The sequence below is a fragment of the Gobius niger genome (assembly GCF_951799975.1).
Source record: "Gobius niger genome assembly, chromosome: 3".
Taxonomy (NCBI): domain Eukaryota; kingdom Metazoa; phylum Chordata; class Actinopteri; order Gobiiformes; family Gobiidae; genus Gobius; species Gobius niger.
In genome coordinates, this window is record NC_136854.1 from 19983080 (window position 1) to 19997427 (window position 14348).

Consider the following 14348-nt stretch of genomic DNA (forward strand, 5'->3'; position numbering starts at 1 on the left):
GTCTTAATAGTTTAGTGAAGTTTATTCGTGTATGTCTGTGATGTTCAGAGTGCTAACCTCTTAATAATAGAGGTATCTGTGTGTGCATACAAATACTAGTGCCATCTGGACTGGTTTATAATTAAATTGCGATCACAATATTTGTCTGCTAAGGAAACCATTTCAGCACAGTAGCACAGTGATGGTCCAGTAGTGGATGATGCAGCAGCCATGTGCGCGAAACACTGCTAGATTTGACTTCCTATGTGTCTGTGTTTGTTCTACAGAGAAACTCAAGCCTTTCTGGAAGCACAAGGGGCATGTACCAAGTGTCAGAAAGACGCTCCTCCCCCAGCACCGGGTAAGTGTCCTCTCCGGTCCCACTCAACATTTACTGACAACGTCTGAACAGTTGCCAAGAAGTGGCTGTTTGGGGCAGCGTAACCCCTCGGCATTCTGTGTGCATCTTGGAAGTAACCGCTTACTTAGGTGCTCCATAGAAAGAAACTAAATCTATTGCTTTCACTGGCTGTTTGTGAGAATGTGTGTTTACCTGTGTGGAATACGGCGGCTCTGGGCTGCCAAATGAACGTGAACACACCTCAACTTTCAAAAACCCTTTGAGAGCTGCTGTAGTGAAACACAATCTGTCTGAAATGCGGAGACACAGTAGAGGCCCTGGAGCTCTATCTTACAATGGCTATAGTCTTCTCCACGGGGTCCTATGTGTAATTCTGTTTGAGCCTATGCCTCCTGCCAGAAACTCCTGAGCGAACTTAGCTCAAGATCTGTACATGGGCTCTGGGGTGGAGCACTGAGGCACAGCAACCACAGCATTGGAGATGGGTCAAATGCAGTGGACAAATTTCCTATGGGGACAATAACGTGTACCTTAACCTTAGATGTAGTGTTCATGGGTTCTGTATATACTGTATTGCTATTATGTGTGCGTATATTTTTGAATCATATTTGGAGATATTTGGAGCGTACAGTATGTTTGAAGGTAAGAAGCATATGGAGACGCATTCATAAACCTTCAGGTGCTACCAGTCGCCATGTGCAGACTGTTACATGTTGATGGTTTAACAGTGAGAACAGCAAATGTTACAGGTGGGACAGTGCGCTGTATCAGGTGTGACAGGGGTATTTGTGGACCTCTTTTGGAGCCATCCGACACATGGTGGTACTCTGACTCACGTAAGTGTCATTCCCAGTTGGTATGTGAACGTGTTTCCTAAAGTGACGACAGGGGGATCTGTCAGGCCTTCCCCACTGAATCACTGAATCTTGCGTGCCTATACGGACCATGTCCTGACACACCGGCTCTGCACCGTCTGCCTGGGCTTATATTAGCCAAGTGGAGCATCAAGAAGTTATACAAGAGTTCTTGTTATCTGTTGAGCAATGTTACCCAGGCTGGTTTGGAGAGAGACAGATGGCCCCAGATGGTTTCCTGTAATGTAATTTATTGGTAATGGGTTCTTAATAAATATTTTCTGAGGACATGCTGCTATTAAAGCTGCTTTTTTAATTTAGTTGAGTGTATTATCTGATCCTCGTCTTGTCACAAAAATGAAAAAAGTTCAGATTTAGTTCAATCAATGGAATCCTGCCCCTCTTTCTGTTAAATTCTACAAATAAATGTGATTGCTTTTTTGTACATTTGTTCTATATACGTTTCATTATGTGATTCTTTGTTGTTACATTGATCTATACAGTCAGTGTATGCCCTTGACTTACCACCGTGATTGATTTTTTTAGCTCAAGAACTCACTGTAGATGAAAGAAGTCACTGTATTCATCATTCCCCCGACAAACCACATGCATATGAGGCCATGGTTATCGCTTAAAAACTCCATATCAAATCAAATAAATGTTTTGTTTATGATTACACTCCTTACCACATCTGCAGTGCTATTTCTTCATCTGCAACTTGGACGACCTTTGCTCTTTTTAGATGTAGGTTAAATTTACCTCGCAGAAATTCACGGTGAAAAATAACATTTAAACTATTGTAGCAACACACAGACATCACTTTATACAAACACCAGCAGTGTAGCACCACCACACTCCATCTGGTGGCAAGAGCATGCAATTACGTATTTGAGCCTTTTGCTTCTTAATTATATTTTCCCCAAGAACCTTTTGTTCATTCATGGGTTTCAGCTTTTTCCCATTGATAATATTATTCTTTGAGTTTTTCACCGCCCGTGGATTGCTCTGTACTTTGATGATGTTAATTATACTGTAATTGCGGTGCATTTACCCCTGCTGTGCCTTTGCTTCCTGTACAAACACCTAATAAGCTAGCGACGATGTCTTGATTTTAATGCAGTATCAGACTGCTGTAATGAAGAGAGACTCGTTTTCTATCACCCAATTAGAAAGTAATGAATCTCAGATTTGTCACTGCCCCGGGTCAAGTTGTTGGAACGCTCCCTCTGTTTTGAGCATCTTTTTTTTCTTTCAAGAACAGAAATAGGATGGGAGCCAACCTGCAATATTGGATCATTTTATTACTTGGATAGGCTTTAACGACAGGAGTAAATAGGAAGAGTGCTGCTTACAGTCAGGTAAGGTTATTTTAAACCTATTGTCTGGGCATGTAAGCTTTGCCTTCGCACTTTTTCTCTTCTGAAATGCCATTGCTCCCTGCCAGTACCTATTTGTGGTTTATTTTGGTCTCAGAAGAAGCCTGGTGCATCCCTTAGCAAAGTCAGAATCAACAGTGTTTTCCAGTTCCTAATTGCAAATTTTACACACAGTGGAGCACATAAAAGACTTTCAGGGGGAAAACAACTTAATCAATAAAGAAGTGAAAACAACGAGAGAGTCTAAAACGGGGTGGGCAATTCATCTTCACAAGGGGCAGACACCTGAATTGAGTCAGAGGACCGCACCAACAGTAGCTCAAACCTATTCTTCTCAACTTATCCTATTGTACATTGCACCGAATTATGTATTATGAGTAGCTGCTGGTATTTGGTAGAACTATAATTCCCACAAATGCTATGGGCAAAGGAATTAGTAAGACATCTGCTTTGTAAACACATCAACAACAGCTGTCGTCATATGCAAAAAGTCATATGAAACCAAATAGACTACTAGGGGTCGGGTGCAGAGAGGACAGGGTGGCATTCAAAGGCAGGCACCTCGACGGTCCAGTCCACGTACACAGCATCCTGAGGGTGGATGGAGGCATGGAGTCTGAGTGGACCATGTTCTTCTCCATTGTCAATTCGGCCGTTCGTAGCTGTGGCTGCAAGGTGTGTGTTGCTTGGTGGCAGACGTAAATAAGGGGTGCTGTCAAGCTGAAGACGTACTCCTACCTGGCCTAGTTGGCTTGTAGGACTCTGGATGCAGCTACAGGTACAGGCAGGCCGAGTTTGCAGTCGTAGAGGCAAAAACTCATGTCTGGGAGGAGTTCATGGAGGATGACTAATTCTGGCAAACCATTTGACGGCTCCCTAACCTGTGTACAGCACGGATGGGGAGCTGCTGGGGATGTTGTTGGAATGGTGGAAGGAGTACTTCGAAGATCTCCTCAATCCCACGTCACGTCTTCCGATGAGGGAAGCAGGACTTGGGACTTGGAGGAGGGGGGCTGTTCCCAGTGTATGTTGGTCTCCACCAGGGCTGCTGTCACCAGTTCTGATCTGAATTTACAGCCAGGGGCGGGAGGGTGTCCGGTTTGGGAACCTCAGGATCTCATCTCTGCTGTTTGCAGATGATGTTCTGTGGGCTTCATCAAATCAGGACCTTCAGCACGCTCTGGGACGGTTTGCAGCTGAGTGTGAAGCAGCTGGGATGAAAATCAGCACCTCCAAATCCGAGGCCATGGTTTTCCACCGGAAAAAGGTGGCTTGCCCTCTCTAGGTCGGTGGAGAGTCCTTGCCTCAAGTGGAAAAGTTCAATTATCTCAGGCTCTTGTTCAGGAGTGAGGGACAGATGGAGCGTGAGATCGACAGACGGATCAGTTCAGTGCCAGCAGTGATGCGGTCGCTGTATCGGACTCCTGTGGTGAAGATTGACCATGAAATCTGGGTAATGATCGAAAGGATCGGATTGTGGATACAGGTGGCCAAAATGAGTTTCCTTCGCAGGGTGACTGGGTGCACCCTTTGCGATAAGGTGAGGAGCTCAGTCACCCGGGAGGAGCTTGGAGTAGAACCACTCTTTCAAGTGGAGTGGAGCTGGCTAACGCAGCTCGGGCATTTGTTTCGGATACTTCTTTGTCGCCTGCCTGGGGAGGTGTTCTAGGCATTTCCCATTGGAACGCCTTGGGATCCCTTCAGAAGAGCAGGAGGAAGTGTGTATGGATAGGGAGCCCCCGTAACCCAACCCCAGATAAAGCGGGAAAAAATGGAGGGATGGATGTATACATTATCCATCTGTACATTTTTTATTTGTTCACTTTTACTTGATATGCTCAGTTAAATATTTCTCTGTAAGCTGTACAGTTTCAATGATAACACATGTTCATTCCCTCTATTGTACATTTTCAGAGCGTCTGGTCGGGTCAAGTCGGTGTCCCAGGGCTCCGGGGGCTATGACAGCGACAGTGTGGAGATGCACCCAATGGAGGACTGCCCCGAAGCACAGTACTATCATATGCAGTGTCGACTCGGGGAGGGCGGCGGCTACGAGCGCTCCCCCTCCTGCGGCGGGGCATCCAGAAACTGGGGTTTGCGTAAACAGGCCATTCAGAACTGGCAGAGACGCCCGTACAGGAACAGTGAGGGAGAGGAGGGGGACATTTCAGATGTGGCCTCCCGGACCACGGAGTCAGAGGTAGAGATGTGGGAGCAGGAGAGGAGAGCTGTGGCCGAAGTTCAGCAGTCTGCACCTCCGTATTCCCACCACGCCAGTCGATACTACCCCCACATAGGTAAGACCTCCTGTAGCAGTATCAGCAAGAGCTATAGTGACTGAATTACTGTATATTTGAGATATTACGGCAAATGCACATGTTGTACATTCAGATTCAGGTGAGGAAAATCAACAACATTGTATCTCAGGACACTCAAATAAAGTCAAATAATTAATATTTTCCGCTGCATTTGTGTGCATTAAGGCTAACTGTTCACAATGGCATTTTAATTATTTACAAATCATAAATGCAGATATTTTAAGTTTATGACATAAAAATAATGTTAATGATATAGTATAGCATGAACATGACAAATTAGAGGCAAGTCTGCATTGTCATTATTTTAACACTTAGTCCACAATGATGAGGTTTCTGTTTAGAATGATATTGATGTATGTGATTTACAGTGGCAAATGTGGCAGCCATCTTGTGCCAGAGCCCCTTTCCCTGCTTATAGAAATGCCTTTCGCTACCTGAGCCTGTTCCTTCAAATTCGCTCATTTTGTTTGCCAAAGGCTAGCAAACCTGTTTAAATTGAAATTAGGTACTGGTAGGTAGGTTGTTGTGTAATTTATATAATTTCTGTGGTTTCTTTATCATCAACGTCTTTTAAAGATGATGTTAAATGGCGATTGGATGTGTATCCACTTTTATACAGCAACTTGAATGTAAATAAAATCTCAAAAGGTTTGTACATTCATTAATTTCTAACTGGACTATGACCTCATCTAAATGTGGTCCATGGGTTAACAATCCTTTTTATTTCTACACATTTAGCGTTCTGCCTCTGTCTAAGCTTCGCCACAATGAAAGTGTCTATTGACCAAATAATTTAAAGTAATGTAGAACCAGGGGTGGCGCATGAAAAGTTGGATTAACGCGTGCTGTTGGCCTTGTGCAGGATGATAACTGTGAGAGGGAAAAAAGTCCCAGAGTATTTCAGAAGTCGGATATGCCAATCCATTTATTGTAGCAAAAAGTGTCATGTAGGTTGAACTTACAGCTTTGTTGGTTATTGTTTAAACAAGCAGGAGCAAGCACAAGCACACACGCACGACCACGGTCAAAACCATTTGCCCCGGGAGCGCCACACCTGGTTCTAGATTGGCGCTCCTTTTAACCTATTAGGTGGAGCCACTCTCAGAGCGCCCTCTTCCAGGGCCCACACACTGTATGGACACATCCATCACTCACATGTTTAAAAATCAAAATATCCCAGTCAATTGAAATATACATAAACAAGTAGTGTCTTCTTCTAGTTTCCATGACTTCTTAAATAGAATTGGCGCAACATGGCCACCAGAGCTGGTCATTAGTTCCAATAGATACCACTCCACGGAGAAATCCTATCAAGAGCTTTCTTTTAGATCTGTGGTGTTGCTTGAAAGAGGAAATGAGTAGAAATGATTTCGGTAATAGGTTTAGTTTTCAGTATATCATTTATTTTTAAGGTGTGTCTTTTCTGAAACGGATTTGCTGTGGGTGACACTAATGTATATATTTTGGGTAATTTGGTACAGCTCACTAAAGCCCACACATACCAATTAAAGTCAAATAAAGCATATATAGCATGCACATCCACTAATTCTTTTATCTCATGATAGCGTGATGCAGTTTCAGGATGTGTTGAGATCATTTTTATTTTACGTTATCATCTGTTATTTTCTTTTCTCAGTTTGCCGTTTGTGTGGGGATGATGTTGTGTATGGGCTCTTGAATTGAGGTGTCTTTTTGTTTTGCGCATTTGAGGTTTTTTTTTTTTTTTTTCCAGCATTTTAGCAACTGGACTTGTTAAACCCTGTTCCGGAAAAGATCCTCTAAACTTTGACCCTTTGTGTGCATTTTGTGTGCTTTTCTCATGGAGCACGTTTAGCTTGGCTCAAAATGCATCACAGCCTCTTGTCTAATGGACCAGCGCTTTTGTGTTTGCGGCCAAGTCCGAATGCGAATGTTTTTCAGATCCTTCACAGATTGTACATCTCTGTTGCTGTCTTTGCCAAGATTCTCAAACTCACTGCTTCAGCCGTGCCATTCATCCACCTTGGCTTCTTGCTCTCTCTGCACAGTACATAAGTGTAAATTACCTAAAACTGGGCCACTGTCCTGTGACAAATCACTACGGCAGCCGTATGAAGTGCACACAACATGCCACTGGCTTTGACGTAGTTGTAATCATTTCGTGCCAAGTTTGATCAGATGGTATGTATCTGCATGTTATTTTTTCCCCAGCATGCAGCGCGCAGTTCGGCTTTTTTAGTTCATTTGGCAGTCTTGAGCGTAGGTGGTGTGTGTGTGAGGGAAAAGAGAGAAAAAAAATGAGTGAAAGCGGATGAGAGAGTGTAGCAATGGTTCATAGCCCTGATGGTTTCAAGCAGACACCTTCCAAGGCCAAAGAGGAGTGACTCATCTGGGCTCTAACGCCGCGAGGAATAAGGCAGGCTTGGATTGGACACATGGGAGCAGCCGATATATAGCAACAGAACATACCAAGATGGCACCAAGAGAGACGTTTATGTAACCTGCCAAAGACTTTGTGGAGAATGGTGCCGCCAAGCGATAGAATAAGAGAACTATGGTTGCACAAACATTTCATATATTTTAAGACATTATCAATCTTAAGTAAATATTACATAATTACACTAGACTTAATATTTTGATGAAACTGCCACATGTTCAAAGGGATAACATGGGTTATTATTGGCTTTGCTGCCGCGATAGCTCCGTAGTACAGGATTCAGTGTCCACTGGTTGTTTGCAGGCGTTGCATTGTGGCGCATATTGTTGGTTTGAATCTCGGCTCGTTGTGCCCTTGGGCAAGACACTTATCCCCTATGTCTAAATATTGTGTGTGAGTGGTTGGTGATGGTCTAAGCCTGGGTCAATGGCACAGATTAACATCCTCATTCAGCTGTAGCTTCAATAGCTTACCGCTACCAAGTATGGATAATGACTACAGGAGAGGTTTGTCGATCTTGTAAAGTGCAATAAGAGTTACTAATAATATTATTATTATTACATGAGCCATTTTAGATTTTCTGAAGACCATGTCAATTCAACCATTATTAAAAAATGTGGTATTTTCATATTTCAGACAATTGAATCTATGGATTGTATTTTCTCAGCTATTTGTATCCATCGATTTTCCAAAGTAACAGAATTAAAAAGAGTACCAAAACTATATTTGATTGGAATAACTGTGTTTCTCATCTTGGAAATTCTAAATGCAGGACAGGCTACTACTAAATTATACAAACATGTTCTTAAAATACTTACTATAAGGGATTGCAGAAGTTAAATAGTCGGCCTGCATTGGATGCTATATTATGTAGTGTCAATATCGGCTTTTAAATTAAAATTAATGCTGTATAACATACAATAGCTATTAAAAACCTTGCAGGGATATAAAACGCATCTGTGGGTGTTCAGTGAGCCAACAGTAGCCAACTTTTATGTATATATATTTTTTTATTTTTACCATATTCTTCATTTTCTGTGTAGGTCGACCTGAACCAATCTACAGCAAACCGTGCCGCCATAACAAGAGCCCTTCCAAGTCCAACGAGGTGATCAGTCCAGAGGTGCTGAAGATGCGGGCTGCCCTCTTCTGTATCTTCACTTACTTGGACACAAAGACCTTACTCCGGGCCGCAGAGGTGTGCCGAGACTGGAAGTTTGTGGCCCGGCATCCGGCGGTGTGGACCAGAGTGCTGTTAGAGAACGCTCGCATTTCTTCCAAGGTGAGAGAGGATAATTACATGCTTTTTACCATATTTTTTTTACATTTCTTTACAAATGTAGTATTAGTATTTCAAACTCATGCCTGTTTTGTTCTTCCCTGTAGTTCCTTTGCACGTTGTCTCAGTGGTGCACACAGACACATTCCCTTATCCTACAAAACCTCAAGCCAAGACAGAGAGGCAAAAAGGAGAGCAAGGAGGACTATCTTAAAAGCACACGGTGAGACTCTTAATACGGCATGAAAAAGCATACAGGAACAAGAATGCACAACCAACTAATCACAGTATCCCATTCATTGATTTACTATTGTGCTTCCTAATTTGCCTCAAAACCTATTTGTTATTCTTTAAATAGTGAGACAATTGTTTGCACTGAGTAAAAGATGGGGCTCGTTTGAGAGAGAGAAATATATAAAGTACTTTGTATCTGTTCTTCACATTGCTTCCAATTTCTCTCCTCATTGTGTTTATACTGTTATATTGTTTGAAGTTTTAACCAGCACTAGACAAGACCATTCAACATAATAATACCCAAATGTCAATAAGCTGTACTTTCAAGCAAGTGATGACTACAAAGCATGCTCATACTGGACTGTTTCCCTCTTTAAACAAATGTCATCTTCTCTTTCTGATGCAGCGGTTGTCTGGAGGAGGGTCTGGAGGCCTTATTGAAGGCCACAGGGAGTAACCTACTCATATTGAAGATCTCTCACTGCCCAAACCTGTTGACAGATCGCTCCCTCTGGCTGGCCAGCTGCTACTGCCGAGCCCTACAGGCCGTCACCTACAGGTACAAGCAGCCTAAGCCATATATCAGTATGTTGTAACATTAGTTTAAAGCTGCATTATGTATCTTTTTATGTGTAAAAAAAAAAAAGGATATTTGTGCGTAATCGACCTTGTAGTGACCCAGCGGCTGTATGAGTTGTCAGCATGGTGCCTTTGCTTTCCATCACGGCGGTCTCTACAATGCTCTAGGATCAGTTTTGTAGGTTTTCTGGTAAGAGGATCCGTCAGCAGTGAAAACCTTCCAAACAATTGGTTCTTGAGTGTCCTAGAGGCCACCGTGATGGAAAGTAAAGGCGCCATGCTAACCACTCATGCAGCCACTGGGTCACTACAAGGTCAAATACGCACAAATATAAAAATTCCCACATAAAAGTTGCATAATGCATCTTTAAACGTGCACATGTTGCATTCCAGGAGTGCCACAGATCCAGTGGGCCAGGAGGTCATCTGGGCACTTGGAGCAGGTTGTAGGGACATCATCTCCCTGCAGGTGGCACCACTACATCCATGGTAATAGTGTAGCTCATAGCTTGAACCATTCCCGAACTGTCATGATTATTTTACTTATTGATGTGATATCTTTACAACAGTCAACAACCAGCTCGCTTCAGTAATCGCTGCTTGCAGACCATTGGCAGATGTTGGCCACACCTTCGAGCTCTGGGAGTGGGCGGGGCTGGATGTGGCATTCAGGGACTGGCATCACTGGGTAAATATTACAATCTAATTTCAGCCATTTAAAAAAAAAAAAAAAAAAGTTTTTATTACACCCAGTATTGCCTTAAAACAGCAAAACTGTGTCCAAATGAAACACTAGGATTTAAGGTTCTGCATGGTAATCTTTTTGCATTAATGAGTTTAGTTTGTTTTGTTACTACAGTTATTCAACAAGACAAAGTTGTATTTCTGCCAAAGTAGCTTGTTTTAGCATTTACAAATCTCAAGTTGAAAAATAGTTTCACTCACAATATATAAACTACTGCACACCTTCGTCTGTTTGTGTCTCTTTCTCCACTGACAGCAAGGAACTGCATGCGGCTGCAGGTGTTGGAGTTGGACCATGTGAGTGAGATCAACCAGGAGGTGGCAGCAGAGGTGTGCAGAGAGGGGCTGAAGGGGCTGGAGATGCTGGTGCTCACCTCTACACCAGTGACCCCCAAAGCACTTCTCCACTTCAACAGTAAGTGCACTCTTTACCCCTGTGTGACTATCTGTGGAACGCTTCTGCTCTCAGATAGCACATGTCCCAGGGAGGACAGTGCCACGGAAGTAAACAGCCCACAGATACACAGATGATCAAATATGTACTACTTATTGATACTCTAGTTACTCTTCGTGTGTGGATTTGAATATGTGCATTTTAAATTAGCTCATAAATAATTGGTTTAAAGGAGTAAGTGATGCATGATACGCCTAACAAAGCTTGTGTTTCAATCTGACAATGATATGTGTGACATTTTCGTCACTGTAGGTGTTTGCCGCAGCTTGAAGTCTATTGTTGTTCAAATTGGAATTGAAGACTACTTTGAGGATCCCAACAGCCCTGAGGCTCGGAAATTATTTGACGAGATGGTCAACAAACTGCAGGTAAGACAATGCCCCATTCAGAATTCAAACTCTTTTTGATATAGGGCCTCATTTCCTAGTTATCCAGAGTGTTGTTGATTTCTTTTTTTTTTTATGCAGTCCTTATATTTGAAGAATTTAGTGGTGCTAGGCTAGTGCTAGGCTAATACACGTCTATGGTAACTAGTAGCCTGCATTAAAAATCTCTTAAAAATCACCGGATAGTCCTCCTAACGTTGGCATATCTGATTTGTAGAAAGCTCCTTTGTGAATTCCACGTGTAGTAATGCCGGCCGCAAACAAACTACTGTAGATCTGGTAACTTAGCAGATCACTCCGCCGCCGCTTAGCTTACAACCAGGAAGCTGATGCTGCTCAAATATAAATTCTTTTGAATGAAAAATTGTTATAATTCAACACAGACATTTATATCAGTAGTCTGGTGTTATAAGTGATTTGCCTTAAGTGCACTGTGCTTGGGTCAGACTATGTTTAATGCAGGCTACTAGTTACCATAGACGTGCTCTAGCCTGGCACTAGCCTAGCGCCACTAAACTCTTCAAATATATGAACTGCATGAATTAAAAAAAGAAAAAATCTCCAGAAATCAACAACACTCTGGATAACTAGGAAATGAGGCCCTATGTCAAAAATCCTGAAATATCTCTTTAATAGCTGAGCATTCATGCTGCAGTGGTCAGCGTTCTTGCCTCACAGCAAAAATGTCCAGGGTTCAACTCTCGAAGCAGTTGAAACTCTGTGGAGCTTGCTTGTTCTCAAGGGGTTTCCATAGGTTTTTCCACCCAAAACATGTACATTAGTGTCTCATTCAAGTTAATGAAAAAGAGATTCTAAACGTTTCCTGGTTGAATAAAGGTCTATTATATAATACTAGGCCTGCATTAAATATGAGTAAGTTTCTAAAATTGTAACAGGGTTCAAAAGGTAGAGTTCTGAATTACTGTAAATCAAGACACATCACACAAGGCGTGAAATATACAGTATATCCTCATGTTCATTGGCAACAGTCCGCAGTAATATCAGAGGCATTAGCTGCTCATGATCACTGAATTAAGAACGTACTTTCATTTTATGGTTGTGCTGGCCAATTAGTTATGTAATCAGAGTGTAATATTTTCAGGCATATTCCTCCGCTGCGTTCAAAGCTCTATAAAACAAACCAGGAAGGTCTTACACCTAAACCCACACAGTTTCTTTATTTAGTGAACGTGTCCCTAGTGTTTTGCATAACACCGTCCACATGTCTGCACTTTCACCAGCGTTGCAGTGCATACAGTAAGACGCATCTATTTTTACAGCAGCTACACACAGTTTAAAGCGTGACTCAATCTACATACATGCTCATTGTTGGATGACTCGGTGCTAACCTGCCGCGCCAGAGCTTACTGTGCAAGGCTTGGGTCATTTGTAGCTTAAAGCAGTGTTTAAAAAAGCAGCGAAATCCCAGATTTTATTTATGTGTAGTTTTTTTTTTTTTTTTTTTTTGTGAGTCAGTTTGTGGCGTGTTGGGCTTTTGATGCTACATTCAGAAGCATGGCTCACTTACAGCAGTTAGGTAACCTCTCCAAATGCTCCCAACAGCTTGGAGTTATTTTTATTTGCCTTGAAAAAGAGTATCGTGTTTAACCATCTCATTTAGAACGCAAGATGTGGAGAGGACTGGGATGTCAGTCTTGACCTGTTGCTTTTCTTTTCGACATAAATTCCTTACTACTGTCAAGTGTTGTTGATTTATAGTGACATCAATGACTCACTCATTTGAAAATTCCTGACTCTGTCTTGACATGACTTTTCTTTCAATTCAGTTAATACCTTCTTCAGTTATGCTTACACTGTATCTTGGTGTGTTTATTTATTTTATTGTGTTTTACTGTATATTTTTAAATTCGATCTCATTTATAATTTTTTTTGTTTGGCTTTGTGTATACCTCCTGTGTAAAAGAAAGACACCAACAAATATCATGTACTTTTACTTTTATTTAGGATTTAGGAACAACTAAATGTACCCCATCCCCCACTATTCCTTTTCCAATAATTCAACCGTTTTCCCCTGTAGGCTCTGAAGAAGAGACCTGGCTTCTCCAAAATCCTCCACGTAAAAGCCGACAGTATCTGCTAACACTTTGAGAACACGTCTGGGAGAGGCGCCATCTTGGCTCCCGTCAATCATAGGTGACCCAGCTGTTTGGAGCCTGCTGCATGGAGTTCTTAAGACGTGCCATTCGCCATCACAGGACGGAGAACAAGGACCAAGGTTAAGCTTAAGAAAACTCTGCCGATTGAATTTGTAACACAAGAGGTTTGAACGGCGCGAGCGTTAAACCCGACTTGGCAGCCGAAAGTGTCAATATCTTCAGTGCATACAGTACGATAAATGAACTTCAGATGCCAGTTCACGGCAGGACTTCATCGCTCTGCTAAAGAAGTATCACAAAAGACAAAAACGACTCGGGCCATACACGGAAATAGATTTTTTTTCCCTTCTTCTCAAGGTTCGTTTGCGACGTTCACCCAAGGCAGACAGCTTTATACATGACGACTGAATAGGCCTTTCATTTGATTGGCCCTGCTTTCTGCTCAAACCAGACAAAAGACCCATGTACTACTTCCAGAACAAAACGCTCAGAACGGACAGATAATAAAAGCATCGACCACCTCCTTTCAACTGGCAATGGCAGTGTCAACCTTCACCTCTTAACCACAGAAAACAAACAGGACAGTGAAACAGCTTGGACGATGTTATAGGTTATACATTCATCTGAAACACAAGACTGTAAAGTTACCCATAGTGCATTTCTCTCCACGCCGGTGCCACTCTTTGCCACCTTCATTCCAGCAAGTGTATTCTCCAACGTGCCATCACAAGGAGACGGTTTTATAACAAAAGAAAACAGGCATTGAGGCCGGTCCATTCCGTTATTACACACTTAACAGCGCCATTCATTATCGTGGTGGTGTGCAGTTTCAATCTGCTGGCTCCCTCTGGTGGTGTTTTCAAGCAACTAGCCAGTCAAAGGGGACCGCACAAGTTCATTTGAGTACATCTGAATACTGTACTACATGAGTATAAGTAGCAATACTACGAGGGATTGGAATACACTTCGCATTGCTGCATTCAAGGGAAGCTTCACATGGATTTTTACAACCAAATATGTTTACAAGTTGTCATTGAGTCAATCTACTGAAATAGATTTTTCAATCAAGTTTTATGTGCAATTTAGGTTATGAGAGGCCTTTTATAGAATGTAGTTAAAGGTACATTGTGTTTGACGATGAATCTTGCTGCATCTTGAACGTGTATTTACAGACGTGGTCAGTTACAAAGTAAATTCACTGAAGCACTTCACTTTGTAGAGTTTTTGAGGATTTTCGGCTTTACTTGATTA

The 14348-nt window shown here is 42.2% G+C and overlaps 1 protein-coding gene across 1 annotated transcript in view; it reads left to right on the plus strand.

Annotated features, from left to right (window-relative positions):
• The window catches only part of fbxo41 (F-box protein 41), a 35206-nt gene extending 20858 nt beyond the window's left edge, over window positions 1–14348 (plus strand). The window contains exons 5-14 of the mRNA XM_079553950.1: window positions 267–340; window positions 4485–4867; window positions 8348–8586; window positions 8691–8806; window positions 9224–9376; window positions 9790–9885; window positions 9966–10084; window positions 10397–10555; window positions 10847–10962; window positions 13019–14348. Coding sequence (XP_079410076.1) covers window positions 267–340; window positions 4485–4867; window positions 8348–8586; window positions 8691–8806; window positions 9224–9376; window positions 9790–9885; window positions 9966–10084; window positions 10397–10555; window positions 10847–10962; window positions 13019–13081 — 1518 coding nt within the window. The 3' untranslated portion in view covers window positions 13082–14348. The remainder of the gene's footprint in view (window positions 1–266; window positions 341–4484; window positions 4868–8347; window positions 8587–8690; window positions 8807–9223; window positions 9377–9789; window positions 9886–9965; window positions 10085–10396; window positions 10556–10846; window positions 10963–13018) is intronic.